The sequence below is a fragment of the Pristis pectinata genome, chromosome 8, assembly GCF_009764475.1.
Source record: "Pristis pectinata isolate sPriPec2 chromosome 8, sPriPec2.1.pri, whole genome shotgun sequence".
Lineage (NCBI taxonomy): Eukaryota > Metazoa > Chordata > Chondrichthyes > Rhinopristiformes > Pristidae > Pristis > Pristis pectinata.
Window position 1 is genome coordinate 4,804,708 of NC_067412.1, and position 25,193 is coordinate 4,829,900.

The 25,193-nt window shown below is 39.5% G+C and overlaps 1 protein-coding gene across 1 annotated transcript in view; it reads right to left on the reverse strand.

Moving 5' to 3' along the window:
* baiap2l1a (BAR/IMD domain containing adaptor protein 2 like 1a) overlaps window positions 1-20,238 on the reverse strand; it is a 107,571-nt gene extending 87,333 nt beyond the window's left edge. The window contains exons 1-2 of the mRNA XM_052021898.1: window positions 19,934-20,238; window positions 15,641-15,716 (exon numbers count right to left, since the gene is read on the reverse strand). Of these exons, the coding sequence (XP_051877858.1) occupies window positions 15,641-15,716; window positions 19,934-19,984 (127 nt within the window). The 5' untranslated portion in view covers window positions 19,985-20,238. The remainder of the gene's footprint in view (window positions 1-15,640; window positions 15,717-19,933) is intronic.
* Window positions 20,239-25,193: the final 4,955 nt, after the last annotated feature.

Consider the following 25,193-nt stretch of genomic DNA (forward strand, 5'->3'; position numbering starts at 1 on the left):
GACACACAGCTGACACCCATATATTTTAATATCAAGTTAAATAAAGAAAAATGCAAGCACTGCAAACCCATTACAAAAGCTGAAAATATATGTAGCTAATCCATCTTTTTTAAAAGAAAATACAGAGCAGAATCGAATTTTTCTGACAGGGATGCTTCTGGCTGCTTTACAACATTATATCCTAAAAGGAATCTTGGGTAAAAGTGAGCTTCAAGTCCATTTCATGCCAAATGAAAATAATTTTTTTCTTTGATGTTTCTGTTTACACCCAAGTATTTTGTCAATTTAAAGTCGGATTTTCAAGGGCTTTTGAGGAGATTCAAGACAAAGTTTAATTGCTTTCTTGTAGACATAAGAGACTGCAGATGCTGAAATCTGGAGAAAAAATACAAACTGCTGGAGGAATTTAGTGGGCAGGGCAGCATCTGTGACCCAGAGAGATAGTCAACATTTTGCGTCGAAACCCTGCATCAGGACAGAGTAGTGGGAAGAATGTAAATTATACTGGTTATCTCCCCTCTAGCAGTTTATTTGTTTTGCCTTTAATTGCTTTCTTGACTAACTGCAGCTCAGTACTAAAGTGAAAATTTGAAATTCTGTCCTTCGTATTCAAAACAAAAGATTTTAGTCAAATATATAAAATGGTCTCAAGTTTATAAATACACCCATTAGACCAGCTGGGACTAAATCCAAAGCATGAATTGATAAACATCAGTACACATTCCTTTGATCAAAGCAAATTAAGTTTTTCTTATTCTATTAAGCTCATTCAGCAAACTACTCTCAACATAATGAGAAGAAAGGAAGTGTCCATTTTTATGGGCTGGGTCTCCTTTTGAGCCAACTGGGTATAGAACCATATTTTTCTACAGAGTACTTACTGAACTCAAAGCATGATTTCATAATTGTGTGGTGTAAACCACAACCTGCAGATTTAATTGATTCATTCCTCATGGAATAAGTCAAAAGCTATGAAAAAAAATGTTTAAATTAAATTCTCCTAAAAATTCCAGCTCAGGTTTGCAAAAAATGTCAGCTGCTCTTTTTTTTGAGTATTAACTGCAAAGTTTCTAATTTTGTCTTAAAAAGGGGCTATTAGTATAACACCTGGTTAGAAAGCCTTTCAGAATTTTTTTCTTTTAGGTCTCCATTGCAGCTCAATTATAATTGGGAAGGGACCTTTCAACAATTAAAATAAACTCCTGAGAATAATTACAATTAAAATTTCTCCCTTAAATGACAACAACCAGACCAAAATTAGCTTACACCTCTTTTAATCAGAGAATGATGGCTTTTTTTAAAAAAAAATGTCCTACACAACTAACCAGAAGTACTTTTTGAAACAAGGACATAGCGATGAAAGCTGGGTATAAACCCATTTCTGTTGTGGATAACATGGCATCTTGTACTTCTTGTAGAACAAGAAAATGAAACAATACTGCCCCTTGGACCTTTCTGTAAGGAATTTGAATTAGCCCACAGTCATTCTACTTACACCAGCATTATGTGATTCTGTGATGAGAAATAGGACATTGACTTCATCCACCTTCTTTGCCCATTATATAGTTTCAGATCCTGAAGGTTTTTCTTGATTTACGCACAACGATTTACAAATTTTCACTGGAATGGTACTGATGCTTTATGCCACGTGTCTTCAATTTATGAAATTAATTTGTGCTATAACAATTAGTGCTCAGGAATATATTGTATCACAATTTCCATAATGTGTTCCACTCAGCATTTGCAATTTACAAAACCTCGCTTAAGGAAATATTTTGCAGGATTGCAGGCTTTTTCAAATTGAGTAATAACTATACCCTCACTTAGCATAAGGGCCTGGACTAACAAAACAATCCCTATTATTTTCCAGATGCAATTACTCCTTTCATTTTCATACAAAGTTGTTTCATGTTTGTATCAACACTAAACTGACAGAGTGCAAATTAAGTGTTTAAGGCATGCTCTAACACTGAAGTCAACTCTGTTTGAAACCATACACCAGCTCCAGAATCACGCTATATTTATGATGTAATTTTAAAATGGATGCAGAGCAAAAATCACTACAGTTGCAGTTACAACCGCATTTTTACAATGCAATACTAAAATAAAAATCTTGGTCAATTGAACCAGATTATGAAAAGGTTTCCATAACCATTCCATTTACCCAAGTATAATTCAACTTAATTTGAATTGTCTACTGCTTAATAAATTTTCATAATTCTGTCAAATTTCACAAGACCAAGTACAATCCTACGTAATTCACTGGATTAAAATTAAAATCATAGTAATAGGTTTCAATTAAACTCGATTTATTAGATCTGAAGACAGCTGTACATTAACTGATTCACCATGCCACCTTCCAGAGGCAGTCTTCTCAAGCAGCACATTATTTTGTCCTTGCACTAAGTCTGGTCAAACCTCAGAATACCATGTCCAGTTTTGGTTTCCTTAAAGCCTGACTTTGGAAGGAAGGGAAGGAAGACGACCACATTAATTCCCAGTTTGTAGGATTATAGGTCATCAAGGCTGACTAAAGAAAATGGGACACTAATTTTAGGAAAGCAAACCAAGGATATGACAAAGGGAATATCTCAGAGGGCGAGGCCAGGATTGCCATGGTGATTTCACTGTCACAGAGCCAGCTGGTTAATAAGTTAATGAGGCCAGTTAGAGAAAGAAAAAGCAAGGTGTTAAAGCTATGAACAAGAGACCAAGAAATATAGAAAGATTTATATAATACTCTTTAAATAACCACAGGATGTAACAAAGTGCTTTATAGTCAATAAAGAACTTATGAATGTAATCACTGTTGTAATGCAGTAAGGCAAAACCAAGTACACAAGGAGGCAAGTGACAGAAACAAAAACGTGGTAAACAGCAGAAATGAATGGGGGAGGAATGGATAAGACAAATGGGAATATCTGACAGTGCGAGGTCCTGGTTGATGAGGTGATGCCAATGTTTACAGAGCTGTCTGATTAACAAATTAATGTGGGCAGCCAGCGAGAGGGCGGTTCAGAAGTGGAAATGCCCAGATGAATAACTCTACAGTAGAACTGACCAGTTCTGATACAAACATTTCAGAAAATGCAAGTTATCTGAAATTCTTGACAAGTTCCCAAGGCTGCAACATGCCCAGATAGAAGATGAGGTGCTATCCCTCAAGCTTTCACTGTGCTTCATTGGAACAGTTCAGGATGCCACAGACAGATAGGTCAGGGTGGGAGTGGGAGGGGGAAGAATTAAAGTAACAGGCAACTAGAAGCTCCATGGACAGAACTGAAGTGCTCTGCAAAGCAGTCAGTTAGTTTACTTTTGAGTTCCCCCCCAGTGTAAAGGGAGACTATACTCTGAGCACCTAAATGCAGATTGGAAGTGAATTACTGCTTCACCTTAAAGGACTGTTTGCATAGCTAGATGATGTGAAAGGACGAGTAGGTTTGGCATCTCCTGAGGTTGCATGGAAAAGTACTTAAGAAAGGAAATTGCTGGCAGAGGTGGGACAGCAGACTAGGGAGTCACGAAGGGAAAGGTCACTTTGAAATGCTGAAGGGGAGAGGATGATGAGTCTGCTGGTGGAAACTCATTCAAGGTGGTGGAAATTGTGAAGAATGATCCTTTAAATGCACAGGCTGATACAGTGGAAGCTGAACACCAGGGAGCACTATCCTTGCTCTGACCTTGAGGAGCAGGAGTGACCACAGAGATGAAGGAAACAATTGATGCCTATGTCAGCAATGGTATAGGAGAAGCCATGGTTCTGGAAGAGGCTGTGTGGAAAGGCTCATCTTTGGAGCAAGTGCAACAGAGACCAAGAACTTGGAGAATGGAATGGAGTCCTTATAGGAGGCAGGGAAAGAGGAATTATAGTCAAGATACCTATGGGCTTGTAATGGGTATTGGTTTACTAACCATCCCAAGAATGGAAACAGAAATCCAGAAAGGGAAGGAGTAGAGATGAACCGTTTGAAAATAATAGCCGGGTGGAATTTGACAGCAAAAGCAATGAAATTTTCCAGTTCAGTATCAGTGCAGGAAGTAAATTAGATTGTGTTTTATTAGATGGCTTGTTCTAACCATGCAGACCAGGGAGATTCTGAAGTCACGATATTTTAAATTGTACAAAGCCCATTTTAAGTTGTATTGATGCAAGATGGTGTTTCTTTTTCCAGAGAATAGCAGAACTTTGGGGCAGGCTGACCACTTGTGCAGCAGGGAACAATTTCACTTCCTCCAAAATGTTAGACCTGTTGCATTCTGGGGAAAAGACAATTCAAAAGGTTGATAATAAACAAATTATGTGGAGCATCTACAGATGCTACCCGATGTGCTGAGTATTGGTATTGGTTCATTATTGTCACCTGTACCGAGGTACAGTAAAAAACTTGTCTTGCATACCGATCATACAGGTCAATTCATTACACAGTGCCGTTATATTGAGTTAGTACAGAGTGCATTGATGTAGTACCAGGTAAAAACAATTACAGTACAGAGTAAAGTGTCACAGCTACAGAGAAAGTGCAGTGCAATAAGGTGCAAGGTCACAACAAGGTAGATCGTGAGGTCAGAGTCCATTCATTGTATAAGGGAACCGTTCAATAGTCTCATCACAGTGGGGTAGAAGCTGTCCTTAAGCCTGGTGCTACGTGCCCTCTGGCTCCTGTATTTTCAGAATGTGTTTTACTTTGAGTTTCAGCATTTACAGTACCTAGTGAGTTTGGGAGCACAGGAAATATCACTTGGTGAGCCAGATTCAGAACCATCGGGAATTCCAAATAGTCAGATATTGGATTATCACTTTTTTTTATTGTACCTTGGCAAAATTGACTCTATTGGGTTTGATTTCTAAGGATCAGACAGAAATTTCTGATTCTCTTGTGCCCCACCATATACGAAACAGAGCAGAATCTTACCATGTATCTGAATTTGCATTTTATAAAAGCAAAAGTAGGAACACACCACATATTGCCTTAAATATTTAAAACAATGCACACCAAACTAGAAGAATAAGCACTCAGAGAAATAAGGATTTTCCAACTTGATCAATAGAACACAAGACAATCCAGATGGATATAAACAGGATAATGGATCGTGATGGATAAACTAAAAAGAACATAGAACATTTGTACTCCTTTGGTTTCTGCATCAGCTGTACAGAAAAAAAGTACATCAGCTAAAAGCAACTCTCACAACCTGCATCATCTGAATGTATAAATTTTATTACATTCTGGGCGTAGCAAAGATCCATCAAACATAGTATTGTCATCACAGCAGCTGCAAACATTATTGTGGACATTAGACTGGTGATGCAAATTACCAGGAAAAAGAGGATGCTTTGCATATACAAGGATATGCAAGGGCAGGAGTGACAAAATGAGCTAATCAACCAGATAAGAATATAGCTTAAGTGGTAATCATTTAATTGATCTTATGTGACAAATTCCATTTTCAACATGCAAAAATTGTTCTTTACAATGATGAGTTAGGTTCAGATACAATTAGTGTCACTGAGCCCCACTGAACTGTTTTTTTCCCCCCCAAAAATGGTGCTGCGATTATTATTCGGATTAACTTGGGCAAATACTACAAGCATAAAATTAGTAAAATTTAAGGTCCAATATAGTCACATCACTTGGATTTTGATATATTTCAAGCTTTCTGCTACATTTTAAACTTTTATATTTAAAAAAACAATAGAGTGAAAATTAACACGTACAAAAGACAATCCAGACATTGTTTTTAAAAAAGGTAAACGTTACCATTTTTGGGATAATGAATTCTCCCTGTGGAGTCGCGGAATGCATATTGGCAAACTTGCTTTACTGTTGGAAACATTTTTAGTTCTTTTGTCATCAGCCACAAAATTAAAAGCAATGTATTGACGCAGAATTTAATAGCAAATATCACATGGATGCAATGTAGTTCAGAACATTTCTCTCTTTATCAGATCTACACGCAGACTTAATTTACATGTAAACAAAAAAACTTGCGTAAACATCGTTTGCGACAAGGCAAGTATTTTACTGTAATCATACCAACAGGATATAGAGACTTAAATTGTACAGCATGTGACACCATTGTTTAATTTGGGTACAATACCATAATTCACAAGGGACTGATGTTCACAAGTTGCCAGGCTCGACAAAAAAAGACATTGCATGTAATAATTTAACATTTTGTTTATACAATAAAATGAATAAACTAAAGTAGAAATCTATGCAAGGATGGGCTAGTGATATTGAACAAAAGAATGCTCATGCTAATTATTTGTAATACTAGTTAATGACTTTCAAACTTGTTTCTCTGGGTGAGATGACCTCTTAACATTAATTTCATTGTAATTCAAATTCCATTAAGTAGTAATTAATTGCTGTTTTTAGGAAGGTGCAAGAAACTTGGCTGCTTTGTTGCTATATCAGTATAAGCAGTCTCTATCTCTGTCCATTCCACTGTGCATACTGACTGATGTTGGGGTCCAGCTTTATTGATACCAGCACCTCCAAGGACATCCTTCATATACAAGAGCATTTTAGGACTATCCCTACCATGCACACATTAATTAGTATTAAATTTATCACATCTGATAGTCTATTGGGGAGGCTTTTGGACTACTTTCCAAAGGCCACAGGCAACAATAAACAAGGAACACAAGTTTGAATCCAACCATGTAGGGAATGCAAGTTCAATTAAGAAATAAAAGAGCTGCCGCCAGTAATGGTGCATTGTAAAAAAAGAAGCTATCTAGCACACTAACGCCCTTCAAGTTGCCATTGTTATCAGGTCTGGTTTACGCAACTCCAGAGCCATAGCAAAGTGGTCTTAAATACCCTCTGCAATCAGGAGCAGAGTTTCAGTAAGCAGTTTCATTCGTGACAATCCTAACAAAATGGAATTCCCCAGTACAATTCTCAATTTTTAAAAAGCAATATACTGAAAAGGTAGCATTTTAGTTTTTCTCTAAACCTTGGAACTAGGGGGGAAAAAAAATCAAACAGAAAAGAAAATGGAAGACAAGAGAGACTGCAGATGCTGGAAAACTGGAGCAACACACAAAACTGCTGGAGGAACTTTGTGGGATAGGCAGCATCTATGGAGGGAAATGGTCAGTCGATATTTCAAGTCGAGACCCTTCATAGTACGTCTGAAGAATCAAATGGTATACAAAAATAGAGTGAATTCTGCAAAACCTGAAATATCTGAGCTCGTTTCCTCTGTACTGCTTCCTCCATTAACATCTTCTTGATCCTTTCTTTTTACTGTAACCATCTCCTTTTGTCTCATTCTACCATCACTTTTTATTATTTAATGACTTAATCCTTCCATCGCACATCAAAACATTCCCATTTGCAGTTCCTTTACTACATCTTTTTTCTGCAGCTGAAAACATTTACAACTTTTCCCACCTTAAACATTAACTTTTCCTTGGATGCTGCCTGACCTGCTGAGTATTTCCATTTTATAGGAAAAATTAAGCTATATAATAGCTTCTTTTTAAAACTTTTCAAAAACCCACAAAACCATTCACCTGTTTCAGAGCATTCATTGAGTTTTAATATAAATTTGTTGCCATCTACATGAATTTTATCAAGGCTTATAATATTTCACATAGTGGCCTGGTTACAATCCAAAAGCCCGAGATTCCAAAAGTGGCAAATGGTCTCAGTGGTACAGCAGAGGGTTGATGGGCATTTTTGCAACTGTAACCTATTACCAGTGAGACTCCACACAGCCCAGTATCCAGCCTCTCTTTTCTGTAGTATATATTAATGATTTATACATAAACGCAGACGGCATGATAATGAAATTTGCAGATGACAAAAATTGACCCTGTGGTTAGCAAAGAGGAACAAAACAGACCACAGAAACATATAGTCTAGTCAGATGGGCAGAAAAGTGACAAATGAAATCCAATCCAGAGGTGATACAATTGGGGAGGTGCATGTAATCAATGAACAATAAATGGATAGATACACAGAAGTGTGGAAAACAGATGGAGCTTTGAGTGCATATCCACAGACCCTTAAAAGTTAGCAGCATAGATTGATAAAGTGGTCAAAAAGGAATTCCTTTATTACTGAGACAAATAATAAAGCAGTAATGCTCCAATTGCATGGAACATCAGCTAGACCCTGGGTTGAGTACCGCATTCAGTTTTGGACACCACTTCACAGGAAAGATGTGATTGCGGTAGAGAGGGAGCAAAGGAGATTTACAAGGATGTTTCCAGGACTGGCAAATTTTAGCTCCAAGGAATGATTGGATAAGCTGGGGTTGTTCTGTTTGGAACAAAGACTGAAGTGAGATCTAATTGAGATGTACTAAATCATGAAGGGCCGAGATATAGTAAATAGAAAGGATCCAGTTCCTACAGTAGGAATAGTATCACAAGTTAGGGATCTTGGGTTTAAAGTAATCGGTAGAAGAATTAGAGGGAAGATGAAGAAATACATTTCACTTAGATGACAGGGATTGGAAATTTAATCCCTGAAATAGTGATAGAGACAGAATCCCTCATCACAATTTAAAAAAGAACTTTGATGTGGATAATGCTACTTGGTGAGATCTGGTTGAATAGCTTTCTTTGAACAGACAATTGGTTTCCTTCTTTGTTGGAACTTCTTGTTTTACAATTCTATGATCTTCATTATATTTATTGTTATATATATATATATATATATGTGAGTGTGAGTGTGAGTGTGAGTGTGTCTGTGTGTAAAAAAGATTCACATTAAAATTTGGTTTCATAAAAGCATGCAAGTTCGGCTTTGAGTACACACTGATGTCAATCAGATTAAAGGCTTAGTACCAAACTTAGAGGTTCTCAAGCAAGTTCTATACACCCCTTTTCTGGACTTCATTTTCTAGTTGGTAAGCAATTTTCCTTCAGCTTATCTTACTTTTAACAAGATCCAGGAAAAAAGCAAATGGGAATTAAGAAAATTTTAAATTTATCTTATATGATACTGCAGCAATAAAAGTGTGTCATGGGTGAAAGAACACAAGAACAAAAGATTCATCATTTGAAAGCAATTTATTAAGATCAACAATAGAGCAATACTCCAAAATGCACTCAATTAAATTAGAGTTTATCTTTCAAATGCTCGCATTGTTGGACAATATCTGCAATTATCCTATTCCTATTTAGTGAACAACAGGAAAGATTAAACCATTCAACATTGTTTTAATTTTATCCATAGACTGTGGTCGATCTTGAAATGCAAACCTCTTTGCACTACAGTCAGGAAGAACATAAAGGCTCATCAATAAGTAGAACAGCATAGAAAGAATGGTACCAAATTGAACAAAGAAAATTAACACAATTCAAGAGATTAGTAAAGACAAGGAACAAACTGAATGTATATGGACATCATAGTCAGAGTCATACAGCATAGAAACAGGCCCTTCGGCCCACCGTGTCTATGCTGACCATCGTGCTCATCTATACTAATCCCAATTGCCTGCATTAATTCCATATCCCTCTATACCCTGTTCATTCAAGTACCTGTGCAGATGCCTCCTAAATGTTGTTACTGTTCCTGCTTCCACCACCACCTCTGGCAGCTCATTCCAGATGCCAGCTACTGTGTGAAAAATTTACCTCTCATATTCCCTATAAATCTGCTGCCTAAACTCATGCCCTCTAGTTTTAGAAACCCTTGCCATAGAAAACAGACACTGGCTATCTATCCACCTCTGCCTCATAATTTTATGTACATCTATTATGCCACTTCTCAATCTCCTTTTCTCCAGAGAAAACAGACCTAGTCTGTCCAATCTCCTACGATAAACTCAAGCCTGCCAATCTGGGCAACATCCTTGTGAATCTTTTCTGCACCCCCTCTAGCCCATTTCAGGAAACCATACACTTGTATCCCAAAGTCTCAAACAACACTCCCCAAACCTTGCCATTCACTGTGCATGTCCTACCATGGTTTAACTTCCCAAAATGGACCACTCTGCACTTGACTGCATTAAATTCTATCTGCTATTCCTTTACCTACTTTCCTAGTTGATCTATACCCTGCTATAACCTTAAACAACCTTCTTCACTGCCCAGTACACCACCAATTTTGGTGCCATCTGCAAACTTACTAATCATGCCACCTATATTATCAAACTTATTAGTATAGATGACAAGCAACAAAGGATCCAGCACTGCTGGTCATAGGTCTTCAATCTGAAAAAACCATCCTCCATTACCACCGTGTCTTCTATCACCAAGCCAATTTTGTATCCAGTTTGCTAACTTATCTTGAGTCCCATGCGTTCTAACCTTCCAGACCAGCATACCACTTGAGACCTTGTCAAAGACCTTGCTGAAGTTCATGTAGACAACATCTACCACCCTACTCTGGTCAGTCCACTTTGTCACCTCTTCAAAAATCTCAGTCAAGTTCATGAGACACAATTTCCCACGCATAAAGCCTTGTTGACTATCCATAGTCAGTCTTTGCCTTTCTAAATGCTAATAAATCCTGTCCCTCAGAATTTCCTTCCAATAATTTTCCCACCACTCACACAAGTCTCACCAGTTTGTAGTTCCCTAGCTTCCTGTCTTCTAACATCTCAAAATTCCACACATGCTGCCTGATCTGCCAACAATTTCCAGCATCTTCTATTTATTTCTGTTCAAAGACCATCTACTTTGACCATCACTCAGACTTCTGTGCCATTTTTCTCTCTAACTTACCACTCCAAGTGGAGTCTTCCTCTTAATGTGTAGCACACTTATTACATTACTAAGAGTCCTGGAGCACTTTATACATGTAGGAACACTGAACATTGAACAACAGGGAGAGACTAAAAGAGCTTGAACATCCATCTGAGGAAGAGTCAGAAATATTGAGGAATATAGAAAATGTCTTAAAAAAAAACAGACAAGAGGAATAAACAAACTAACTTGTTATTAAATGACCAAGTGAAAATGTGGCATTGAAGCTCTTCAAAAAGTGATAATCCACAGCAAAGTGTAAGATACTGTTTACTGAAAAAGATTAATCAATAAGTAACAATTAAACACCACCAGATGTGCACCCCCTTAAGGTAAAAGTCTATGAAAGCTGCAAGGATTGCACCAAAAGACCTTGGTTTCAACATGGTAAGGACAAGGCAAGACCATATGTAGAATTGTACCTTTCCAATTTGAGAGAAACAGAAAAAAGTTCAATAGTGCAATGACAACATTAAGTAGTGGAATGTGTGTTGTGCCTTTTCACCTGAAAGATGTCAAGCTATCAAGAATTTCTAAATTAATGATTTTAAAATTAGATAATGAGAAGCCAAATAACCGGGAGTGAGAGACTTTGGACCTCATGAAACTGACTAATCTTCTCCCCCAAATTTTAAACAAACGATTGAAAATGTAGATGAATAATTTTAATGTGGAGAAACCCAACAAATTCTTCAAACCATAGAAGAAAATTAGCATCAACATACAAAACACTGGAGGAACTCAGGGGGTCAGGCAGCATCTATGAAGGGAAATGGACAGTCAACGTTTCAGGTCAAGATCCTTCATCTTGACTGCTAGGGTTAGCAGGATTGTTTAGGTCCACAGAAGGCCATGGCATTCAATACAAACTAGCCTGGGCATACAAGTTATTAAACTAAATGACAAGCATTTGTATCACACCTTTAACACAAGAGACATCAAAATCACTGAACTACAAAAGGTGAGGATCAAAAACTTGGTCAAAAGTCATATTTTAAGCATCACAAAAGGACTGAGAGAAAGTGAAAAGGTGGGTTTCAGTAGAGTGTTTTTGGATGGGGTTAGGGAGGAGTTGCAGAATTTTAGTTCCAAATAAACTGAAGGGACTGCAGCCCTGGTGGAACAATTAAGTTTAGGGATGATTAAAAGGCCAGAAATTAAGGGGCAGACATCTTATGGAGCTGGAGGTGATCCCACATCATGATATGGGGTTGGAAGTGATTACAGATACATGGAACTTGGCCCAGGTGGGGCTTGAAAACAAGATGAAGATTTTAAAATTGAGGCCGTTTTTATTTCAGGGTCAGTAAATATAAAGGACAGACAAAAAGATTTAGACCAAATTAAAATAGCAGAGTTTTAGATGAACACAAGATGAATTCAAGTCTGAGGCTGAAGTTTTCAATCAATAATTTGAAGCAGGTTCTAAGTTAGAAGTACAGTAGATAGTGCAAATAATGGAGTGGATATGTGGTTAGAAGCTCACCTTGGGGTCAAATATAACACCAAGGTTATGAATGGTCAGGCTCAACCTCAGCTGCCAGGATTGTAAACACTGAATGGAAATCAGATTTTGCAGAGGTAGGAGGAAGTCGGGGGAACCAACGATATCACTATATAGCATCATCAACATCCTGGGGAGTACCCATTGGCCTAAAAGTCAATTGGAGCTGTCACTTGAATACTGCAGCTACAAGAGCAAGCTAGTGACTTGCCTCCTAATAACCTAAAGCCTTTCTACTATCTACAAGCCAGGAGTATGTTGCTCTCCACTTGCCCAGATGAATGTAGTTTCAACAATGCTCAGTGAACTCAACACCATCCAGTTCAACACAGCCCACTAGAAAAACACTCCATCCACCAATCCAAAACATTACCTCCACCACAACATAGCTGCAGTGCATACTGTCTACAAGAAGCATTGCAGTTGCTCACCTAGATTACTCCGATCGCACCTCCCAAATTCATGACCTCTACTACTAAATGCTAGGACAGCAGGCATATGGAACCACCATCACCTGCAGGATTCCCTTCAAGTTACAAACAATCCTGACTTGGAACTGTATTAGCATCCCTTAATCATAATTGTATCTACATTTGGAACACCCTTTCTTAAGAACATAGTGCTACACCTTTATCACAAAAAGCAGCAATTCAAGGTGGTAGCTCACCACCTTCAAGGGTAATTAGAAATAGGGAATATATACTGGACCAGAGAATGCTAAATTATGAGGTTTGTGAGGCTGTTCCAGTACAATGGCAAGCTAGAAATTCTAATAAAGATATTTAAACACAATCACACAAAAGACTGGCATGGCTTAGACAGGGAGGAACACATTCAAAGATTTTGGAGAGGAAAACGATTTTGGAGATGGGGATGTAAGATGCAAAGGCAGAATGATCAAGGGTTGGTTACTTTGAGAGGGATGAGGAAAGCAGGTACGAGGTAGTTGGTGGTTGTGCATGGGAGTGGGAAAGGAAGTATGCACGTGGAGGAATCTTAACAATATCAACTAAAATGGGCAAGGGAAGTTGGGTGACTACTGAATACTATTGGGAAAGCAAGTAGTGGGTATCATGGACAAAATAAATTCAAAGCGAGGGAAACAATGATAGAATCAAGAGAAATTTTGCAAATTCGCCTCTGGGACAGAGGGGAACATTCAAAGGGAAGTTTAACCCAATGGGATCAGATCAGGTGTCAGAGACAGCTGAAGGGACCTTAGTCTTAGCAATATTATTGGTTCAAGCTGAATACTGAAAAGGTACAAGTGACATTCAAATCTAAGTCTTAAAACACATGCAAATTATAACAGAAGCAATTCAACTATTGCTCACAGATTGTCCCTGCAAAGACAGATGTCTGCAAAAATATACAAAATATGAAATAACAAATGTTTGTTAATATATCCATTAACATACAAAAGGTAAATTACTACAGAAATCAAACTCAAAGCTTATCCAGGTAATTCAAAGTTCATACAGACTAGTTCTTCAGGAAAAACACCCTGAATTTCTGAACAAGCTAACGTTGTTCTGAAGTGTACCGTCGTCCATAACAAAGCAATAGTGCTAAAGTATTCATATAGCAGTGTTTTATGAAAATGTTTATTTTAATGCATGCTTCATCTTAGCTTCTACGCTTTTTCTATCGCTCTTACTTCAAAAATCATTTTTCTAATACATTTCTACAATTTCTTGCAACCAACTACCTTCTTTGTCCCACTGGAATATTTTGCTTATTTGCTGTTTATTCAGGGTTACAATTGTTTAGTTAGAAATGTTGGCTTTGGGAATGCATCTTCTTCGCATGTTTATTATTGAACCTTTAAAAAGGTGCTCTATGTATCTTGTACTGAAGCACCGAACAAGTTCTCCCAAGTTATTTGCTTTAGGTCCCTTATTTAATCAAATTTAATTCTAATGTACTTCATGGCCTGACTCCTATAATGTTATCAACTTTATCACTTTGATGTCACTCTTTCCAACAGATTATATAACTTGTGAGAGTACCCGCCTCCATCACCCACTCAGGCATGGCATTGCAGACTTCAACCACCTTTTGGACCAAAAAATTCTTCAAGTCCCCTCTAAATCTCCTTCTCTTTACTTAAACCTACACTCTATTTTTAGACACCTCAGTTAAGAGGAAAGTTTCTCACCATCTACCTTTATCTATGCTCCTTCACGATTTTGTCTATCATGGGCTTCCCCTCAGTCTGTCTGCTCCAAAGATAACCTGTTCTCATATTCTACACCTTGGCTAATGAAGACAAGCACCCTGTAAATCTCCTTCACCACCTTAACTACCAGTGTTGCTGCCTTCAGGGATTCTTGGACATATACAAGATTTCTCTGTTCTTTGGGTCCTACCTTTATAGTGTAGATCCTAGTCTTATTGTAACACCACACATTTTCATGATTAAATTCCATCTGCAATGTCTCTGCCCATTTACCAATTCATTAATATCATTCTGTGATTAAAGACTACCTATCAACATTTTAATCTCATCTGCAAACTTGCTAATCGTGCCTCTTACATTGTCCTAAATCTGATTTACATTATTGTAAGATGAATGCTCGCATGAAATTCTGTTGATATATTGCCTCCTTCCTTAATACTGGTTTCTGTTTTGCATCCATTATTGTGCCCTTTACTCTTTTCTTGTCTGGAACTGTTTTCTGTCTGCTGAATCCACTTCTTTTCACTCAGCCCTGATCCAATATAATTAATTTCTACTGCAATGTGAATGTCCCTTTGGTCTAATGATGTGATTTAAGACCATTTCCCTTTTAGAAGCCCATTCTGTTCCCTGAAAACATTGTTAATCTACATCATGTTGCTAACCACATTAATTTTCTCAATCTTTTCACTTCTCTTTTCCTTAACAATGGAAAGGGCAATTTGGTGCCCCCTAACCTCTGGTTTTGAACCATACATGGCTATTATTTCTCCTTCTCATACAATTAAGTTGTACATTTCCAAAGTGGATGCATTATTTGATGGTTCACGAAGAATATCAGTTACAACATATATGCATCTTTCTCAAAACGGAATCAAAGATCAAGGTCTTACCAGACATAATTGGTGATTTACTTACTTCAAGGGATCAATAGCCCAAAAACATATCCCAATTTACAAACAAGTCAAAAAAGTATCTGATACTGCATGAGCTCATATACCTGAGATTGTAATAGTTTTGAAAATCCAGTCGGGACTGATGGGAAGTTAAACACTACACAAACAGGTCAGAATTCCTTGCCACCTGCAGTGCATGTAAAACATTAAGTATCTATAGGAAGATCATTATCTGTAATCAAGTGCAGTTCCTGGAGTTACAGGTTCCTCCTTGTGGTGCCAGGAACCTACCAAAGTGCAGTAGACAGCACACCTAAATGAACCATCACACATTTAAATTGAACACTTACCACTAACAGCTTTTTCATAATTTTTGCCTAGATTTACGAGATTCCGTAATCCTGGATTAAACTGTTCCAATACAGTCTGAAGGAAAACAGAAAAATCTATTGTAATATTTATTATTATTTTTATTATTATAACAACAGAGCTTACTGGAATAGTGGGTGACATTTGCATGGCTTTGATTGCAATGAATTTGAATCCAAAATGAAAGTTTATAAATGGGAACAATTCTACAGTATTTTGAAATGATAAGCATATACAAAAATGCACACTTGTGTTAAGCATCTGCATTTCAGCTACAAGCACACTTGATGATTTGCAGTTTTCTGTATTGATAGCCATAATTGAACCCCAGCATTTGATTACCAAAGTAAAATGACACCACAATATATTAGTTACAAAGCTTAAACATTTCTTGAAGACTTGTTACAAGAATTTTTAAAATGTTTGACCCATTGTAATACAAAACCCAAATTTAAAACCCCCAAATTATCCAATGAAAGAGCAATTATACCACAGACTTACAATGCTTTCAACAAAAGAAAGTCATTCATATATAAAAAAAGGTAATCTTAATCAATTCAATAGTGGCAATGCTGTTTTATTGGGACCCCAGGTATAATAAGTGTATTATAAAGGAGAGATCAATGTTCAAAACTTTACACTCCAAAATTAAAAATTCCTTTGATATCTATTGAATCTACACCCACAGAATGTTTCAGCCAAAAACAATTCACAAGTTCCATGCTGCAGCACTACTTGAGCAATAAAAAACCAGGAAGCAATTCAACCAAGATTGCAGCAGTCCCTCAATTCCCTTAAGCTTCAATCCAATTAGACAACTTCCAAAATGCCATTTCTTGAAACTGGGTTGGTTTTGGCAGATGGGAAGTAAATGTACTTTTTAACTAATATAATTCTTCCACCAATAGTATTCTGGACAAAGTGCTAAGCACAAATTGTGTCATGGAGTAGAGTTGCCTCTAGAAAAACACTATGTTCTAATTAACTGAAGTTTGGAGGAACTTCTATACCGGTACAATGTACAAGTACCTTTCCTGGATTACCATCCATCTGCCTAACCCACCAATTTATACCACATGGAGACACAAGAGAGTGGAGGTGCTGATCAAGCAGCATCTGTGGAGGCAAAGGAATGGATGATGTTTCAGATCAAGACCCCGCATCAGGGTTGAGAATGTAGAGGGAAGATAGACATTATAAAGAGGTGAGAAGGAGGGGTGATATAGGAGCTGGTAAGTGATAGGTGGAAGCAGGTGAGGTTGGGGATGATGGCCAGATGGAGCCAGGTGAAGGAGGAGGAATAGATAAAGGCTGGTGGGTGAGAAGTGGAAAAAAATTGGGCAGGTGGAGCCAGGAGGGGAGGGGGAGAGACAAGACAGAGGGTGGAAGGTGATGTGGAACCAGATAAGGGAAGGATGATGGGCAGATGGAGCAAGTAGAACCAAGGAAGAAGAAATCAGTGTTTGTGTGGGTGATGGGCAGATGAGACCAGGTGGGGGAAGGTAACAAATCTGGACAGGGGGGGCGGGGGGCGGGGGGCGGTGGTGGTGTGGGAGGGAGGAAAAATTGGAAAAAGTGAACAAAGGCAGAGGGAGAATCTAGGTAGACCAGTAGGAACAGGAAAGGAACACAGGGGGTGTGGGTTACCTGCATCTTCCTGTGTCTGCATGGGATTCCTCCATGTGCTCTGGTTTCTCCCCACATTCCAAAGACATACAGGTTAGGAACTGTGGGCATGCTACGTTGGCACTGGAAGAGTGGTGACACTTGCAGGCTGCCCCCAACACATTCTCAGTAATGCAAAAAGACGCATTTCACTGTGTTTCGATGTACATGTGACTAATAAATAAATATCTTAAATTGGAAAATTTAATGTTCATACCATTGGATTGCAGGTGGCCCAAGTGGAATCAAGGTGTTGTTCTTCTAGTTTGCATTCGGCCTTACCGTGGCAGTGAAGGCAGAGGACAGACAGGTCGTGTGGGAATGGGAAGGGGAGTTGAAATGTGTAACTGGAAGTTCAGAACAGCCATTGGAGTGCACATGCTCCACAAAAGTCATTTACACTTAATCTCTCCACATTTAGAACACTGAATGCAATACACAAGTTCCAGGGTGGTTCATGAGAATCACTATCTCACCTAGAAGGACTGTTTAGGTCCTGGATGGCAGTGAGGAAGGAGGTGTAGGGGCAAGTGTTGCACCTTCTACAGTAGCAGGGGAAAGGAAGAGTGGGTGTGGAGGGATGAACAGATCAAAGAGTCACAGAGACAATGATCACTGTATAAAGCAGAAGGGGGAGGGGTTGGTGGGGAAAGGGGAAGATGTGACTGGGTGGGATCCTGTTGCAACCATTTTTCCACATTTTTCCCAAATCATCATAAATTTAATGAGAAATAAACAACTGGTTTCAAAACTCAACATTCACTTCTGAAGTATCTACATTGTTAATCATGGCATTTGCATTCAGACTGCAAACATCTTCAACCACAGTCACTGTCCTTCCAACACTCTCAACACATGCCTCAATTCGGCACACACTAACTGGTACTGGGACTATACATCATAAAGCAATTTTTAAAATAGCTTAGCTTCCCACAATGCCCTTTTGATATACTGGACAGCTCTAGTATGTTGTGTCAATATACTACAGAGCACTATTTACAAAGCAGGCTGCTGATATCAATTCAGTCAATTGCAAAACTTCACCCCCACCGTATAAAATAATGGAATAGGCAGATCTCCATGTCCTTGGAGAGATAATCTCTATAAATATATGACCCGTTTATGGTTCAAACCAGAATACAGTGACTTGGAAAATGTAAAATATTCACAAAAAAAGTACATAGCACAATGGCTACTCGAATCCATCAGGTCGACTGTCACTTTTCTCATAATGGGGCCAAAGTAACTTCAAACTAATTGGCTAAGACTGCAGGTGTGAGTTTTAAAGCATGAACAATATAATTTTGTCTTAAATAGGCAAGTATCAGGGCATAAACAGTGGTAGTCATGTCTAAATGGATAGCCCTCTTACTTGGTTTCAAGTTCCACTAAACTTCAGTACTGAAATATCAGCCTAGATTTTATGCATTTTTGAAGGATATACAGTCTGTTAAACAGAAGCCCCATATGCAAGAGGAACTTTGGTACAGTTTTTGTGAAAGAGTAGGGGAGTTATTCCTGGTACAAACAATATCTGCTGGTGTAACTCAGCAGGTCGAGCAGCATCTGTGGGGGCAGCTGGGTGGGTGGGTGGGGGGGGGGAAGGGAGGAGGAATTGTCAACGTTTCAGGTCGAAACCCTGCATCAATTATCCATGGTGTCTGGTTAATATTTAACCCTCAACCAGCAAGATTAAAAATAGATTAACTAAACACAATCATATTGTGGAACCTTGCTTGTGTATATTTTACATGACGAAAGAACTTCACTGGGTGTGAAGCACTCGGGGACATCAAGGTGTGAAATGCACTATAGACACCCAAAGCAACAAACAAATCTGCTGGAGGAACTCAGTCAAGCAGAATAAACAGACATCCAAATCTCTTAAATCTAAGCACAAATTTCCAATTCAGATTTCCAAGGGACAGCCTTAACTACCAATTACAGATCTTAAAAGGCACTTCGAAATCACTTTTGATTTAAGCAAATCTGCCTAAAATATAGGAACTAATGAATTACCCAAACCAATATGTGACATAACTTTTTTTATGGAGGGGAGGGATATTTTTATTGAAATAAAATTGTTATAGATTACACAGACCCAGGGCTTTCCAAAACCTAAGTTACAGCTTTTATACGCTCCATACAGTTACAAAAGAGACACTTCAGAAAATTCCCTTTGGCAAACTGAAAGAAAACATTATCTGCTACATAAGTCACACTTGCTGCCTCTCCACGTCCGCAAACACACCCAGCTTAAAAGGTGACTAAACAGGTAGGTGCAGTGTACAGAGTGGAAGCGATGCCCAGCCCTTTTATGACCTGTCATCAGTTTCATCACCCCCACCCCGAAAGACAACGATTTTAAATTAGCCGATCCACTTTCTGCGAGGCTAATATGATGTTTCAGGTGAGTTTACCGCAGGCTGGACCTTGCCCAGCAGCCCCCTCACCTTCCCCAGGTGAGCCCTTACCTGCAGCAACTCACCTGTGCCACCATCCAAAGTGATGAACTAGAAACAGCACCAGCCATTTGCAAATAATTAATAATGCAATCTTTAAAATAAGTATACTTTAATTTAAAAGCATTTTGGGGGGGGGGTCCTCACCTTGTAGGTGTTCTCCGTGAGCCTGTTGATATCCTCGGGCTTGCGAGACATAGTTTCCCCTGGCAACGTAGCCCCTCACACAAAATTCAACCAGAAACAAAATAAAGCGCCCAGAAAAACAGGCAGGGTGTCGTCTGTGGAGGACGGCCCGGGTTTAAGGCGAGAGAAGGGCCCGGTTTACCCGCGGGTGCTGAGGGAGATCCGCCGCTCGTCCGTCCGTCCGACCGACCAACCGCCCCGCCGCCGCCGCCGCTCGAGCTCCTGTCAAACTTCTGCCCCGCGCCAGCTCCCCGTGACGTGTACCCGCTGGCTCCGCCCCCGCCCTCCCCCAGCGCGCAGGCGTCGATGCCCACCACCAACCCCCGACGCACGCCGTTCGCCCTGGCCGCAATGCCGCCCGGGAATTGTAGTTTCACAACCTCCTCGGGCAGACCTTCCAGGCCGTAGCCCCTGAGAGGAAAAGAAAATTGCAGCACAGAAGGAGGGCGTTCGGCCCATCGCGTGTGTGCTGGTCAAAAAAGGGCTATCCAGTCTAATCCCACTTCGTCCTGCAAGTCATGGACTCTCTCAGTGCACATCCAAGTACACTTGAAATCTGCTTCACCATTCTGGATGACAATGATCCTCTGTCTCAGTGCCATCTTCCCATTCTTTCCCTATCCTGTTTTGATGCCTTCTTGAGCAAAAAAAATCCATATATCTCCTTCTCAAATATATTCAGAGACTTGCCCTCCACAGCTTTCTGTTCAGAAGCCTCCCCCTTCTGCTTTATACAGTGATCATTGTCTCTGTGACTCTTTGATCTGTTCATCCCTCCACACCCACTCCTCCTTTCCCCTGCTACTGTAGAAGGTGCAACACTTGCCCCTACACCTCCTTCCTCACTGCCATCCAGGACCTAAACAGTCCTTCTAGGTGAGATAGTGATTCTCATGAACCACCCCCGAACTTGTGTATTGCATTCAGTGTTCTAAATGTGGAGAGATTAAGTGTAAATGACTTTTGTGGAGCATGTGCACTCCAATGGCAGAAGGTACTCCAGGAGAAGAAATGTTTCCTCATCTTAGTGTTAAACACCTTATCCAGGATTTTTAAACCATCACCCCTGACTCTATACCTACTAGCCAGGGGAATAACGTGCCTTTGCCCCTATCAGAATTTTGAATGTTTCAGATATCATTTTTGTCATTTCTTTATTTATCATTGTACTGTTGCAACAACAACACAACGAGATTACGATGGCACTCCCTTGCCTAATAAAAACCAAAACAGTAAATTAATAAGAGCAATTATAACTATAAAATAAAACAAACATACTTACACAAATATAAAGTATATAAAAAATATAAAAAGGCAGTGTGCAAATGAACCATGATAATAATAATGATAATCAGCAGCATATCAATATCAATATACTAAATAACACCATGATGAGTCCAGCCAGTAAAGGGGGGAAGACATAGTATGTGTATGTATAGGAGGTGTCAGTCCATGTTCAACAATTTAACAGCTTTGGGAAAAAAGCTGTGTTTCAGTCTTGTAGTGTGTGCATGTATTGTCCTGTATCGCCTACCAGAGGGGAGTAGTTTAAAAAGGTAGTGAGCAGGGTGAGCTGGTTCTCGAATGATGTTTAAAGCCCTGCTCCGACATCGAACCTGATAGATGTCCTCCATTACCGGTAACTGAGTACCAATGATGTTTTGGTCCGTCTTGATGACCCTCTGCAGAGCCTTCTGCTCCTTCCTAGCGCAGCTGGCATACTAAGCAGTAATGCTGTATGTCAGGATGCTCTCCACCGCACACCGGTAGAAGTTCACCAGAATGTTCTGAGATGGTCTGGCTCTCCTCAATTTCCTCAAAAAATAGAGGCATTGCTGTGCCTTCCTAATGACAGCTCTCACATTCTTCCAAACTCCAGTCGACCACATCTCCCCCTAGAATCCCAGGAACCAATCTGGTCAGCCTCCCTCAATAGCAAGTTAATCCTTTCTTAGTTGAGGAGAATCAAAATCACACGTGATACTTCAGTTGTGTTTTCTATTTATGCATCTTCCATCACCCACTCAGGCAGTGAGTTCCTGGGCCTACAACCCTCTAGGTGAAAAAACACTTTCTTTGACTCCTCTCTTATCTGACTAACAAATACTTTTAATTCCATGCACTCTGCTTTTTTAAGAGAAAAAAGGGTCCTTTCTATTTAGATCTAGATTGGTCCCTCATAACTTGAGAAGATTTGCTTCCATTCCAGTTTTGAGGTGGTTGAAGAATCCAGTGTGGACTCCTCAGCCTGTGGCAAAGGTGGGGTCAAGTGGTGCTTGACAGGAGGATGGGTGGGTTGTTTGACATGTTATGTGCTCCTTCTGCTGTTGGCATAAGTCCTTCACACCCTCTGGTCCGAGAGACACTACAACTCCTTGGATGCTCCTCAGTGGTCATGAGTTGATGATTTCCATGCGTCGGGGAAGAATATTGAGAATGTCCTTGAAGCTTTTTCTCCATCTTCCTGAAAACTTCTTGCTGTAATGGATCTCACACCAGGATTCCTGTTTCAAGAATCTGGTCTTGGGTATGTGAATTATGCAACCTGCCCAAGGGCTTAACTGAATGTAATTAGAGCCTTGACGTTGGCTTGAAAGAAAATACTAACATTTTTTTTAACATCAATGCCAACGGATTTGGAAGATTTTGAGGAGGCAGCATTGACTGTAATTCTCTAGTGCTTGGAAGTCCTGACATAGTCCATCCATGTCTCTAAAGCATACAAAAGGGCAGCATCATGCTGCTAAGACCATGAGCACAGTTTGAGGTCAAGGTCTTGAAACAATCTGTTGACCAAAGGCTGTGCTGGCTCTCTGGAGACAGTGATGAATTTCATTATCAGTATAAAAACAGATGATGCTGGAAATACTCAACAGGTCAGGCTTCATCTGTGGGAAGTGAAACAGAGTTAATGTTTCAGGTCAAAGACCCTTCATCAGAACTGGGAAGGAGACAAAAGAAGCTGCAGGGAGGGTGGAGGAGGGGGGATGTACAGGGTAAAACTGGGGTGACCATGGGGATAGACATTGGCTAAAGAAGGAGATGCGGCGGTGGAAAAGGGGTTTGGTCAAAACTTATCAAAGACAAGAAGGAAAGAGGCACCACTGAGGGTGAACGAGGTAAGAGACAGACAGAAATTCTGATGGAGAGCAGAGTAGATTTTCTTCAGGTTAGACATTTCTGAAAGAGAAGTGGCAGTGAATTCAACAAGTGAAAATCAAAAAAAGACTACAGATGCTGGAAATCTAAAATAAAAATGCTGGAAATACCCTTGGGTCAGGCTACATCTGAAATACTCAGCAGGTCAGACCACATTGATTTTCTTTATCAATATCTGCCTTCTCTGAGAGGTGGCTCCTGATATATGGTAAATGTTCATAATTTCAGATTCTTTTTGTGGATCTGGGTTATTGGTATGTGGTGGGAGCAGATTGTCTTGTGGGTATTTAGTGTGAGTCCTATCCTGGAACATGCTTCAGTCAAGGAGTCAATAATGACTTGGTTCTAGGCTCTGAATGGTACATCTGCAAGTGTGTTGTAATGACAGCATTCCCACCATCCTTTCCTCCCACCCCAACCCCCACTATGCAGATGCCACTCCCTGCCCACTGTGCACACCTGAACTGCTCACCTTGGCCACAATGATGCCTGGGAATTGTAGCTTTACCTGGCTCCATGATCAAACTATTCTCAGCCAGAGTGAAATTATTGGGTAACTCCCCTTACAAGAAAGCCACTTACAAGTGACTGAGATTGATGTAATGTGCGTGATTTTTATGTAATTCTCCTCACTGCATTTTTCTGAAGTGGTTACCCTGCTTTTACTGGGATAAGTTATTGTAGATTTTATTTCCTCTGGTCTGTTTCCTGACTAATCTGATTTTATTGTACAATAACCCATTTGCCGTGAGTTATATGGCCAAACCCACTTTTGTCAATAAACACTTTGTATTTTTCTAATCCTTCATTTTTCTTAAATTACCAAAAGAAAAGTACTAAGGATACTGGAGGTGAACAACAGAAATATAGAACCATTATGGTGCTGGAGGAAATTACTCGTGTGCATGTCATTGAGTTCATTCTGGTTCTCTGTAGAGGAGTACATTCAGGCTGATTCACACTCTTTCGTGACAGCCGTAAGAACTATTTTTCCACTGACATCTCTTCTATATCTTTTTCATCACATACCTTCTGTATCTTTTGTCCTTCACCTTCAGTTTCTTTCCACTGGTCCTTAAACTATTAATAGGCACAGCTTCTCTCCATGTACCCCATCCATTTGAAATTAAAAATAGAAACGCTGGAAATACTCAGCAGGTCAGGCAGCGTCGGCAGAAAGAAAAACGCAATTAACATTTCTGGCTGAGACCTTGCTGAGCATTTCAAACATTTTCTACTTTTAGAGTCATAGAGCACTACAGCACAGAAACAGGCCCTTCGGCCCATCTAGGCTATGCCGGCCTGGTTTTCTGCCTATTCCAATCTACCTGCACCCGGACCATAGCCCTCCATACCTCTCTCATTCATGTACCTATCCAAACTTCTCTTAAACATTACGATTGAATCCGTTGGCAGCTCATTCCACACTCGCACCACCCTCTGAGTGAAGAAGTTTCCCCTCAGATTTCCCTTAAATAATTCACCTTTCGCCCTAAACCTGTGACCTCTAGTTCTAGTCTCACCCAACCTGAAGGGAAAAAGCCTGCATGCATTCACCCTACCTATACCCCTCATCATTTTGAATACCTCTACAAGATCTCTCCTCATTATCATGCGCTCCAGGGAATAAAGTCCTAACCTATTCAACCCTTCCCTGTAACTCAAGTCCTCAAGTCCCAGCAACATCTGTGTAAATTTTCTCTGCTTTAACTCTTTCAAGCTTATTGATATCTTTCCTGTAGGTAGGTGACCAGAACTGCACACAATCCTCTAAGTCTGGCCTCACCAACGTCTTATTTCAGATTTCCAGCTACAGAGTTGTTTGATTTTTCTTTCTTTCTATCTACCTATCTATTCATCCAAATACCCATCTATCTATCTATTCATCCAAACACCACCCATCTATCTATCTATCTATCTATCTATCTATCTATCTATCTATCTATCTATCTATCTATCTATCTATCTATCTATCTTTTATCTATCTATCTATCTATCTATCTATCTATCTATCTATCTATCTATCTATCTATCTATCTATCTATCTATCTATCTATCTATC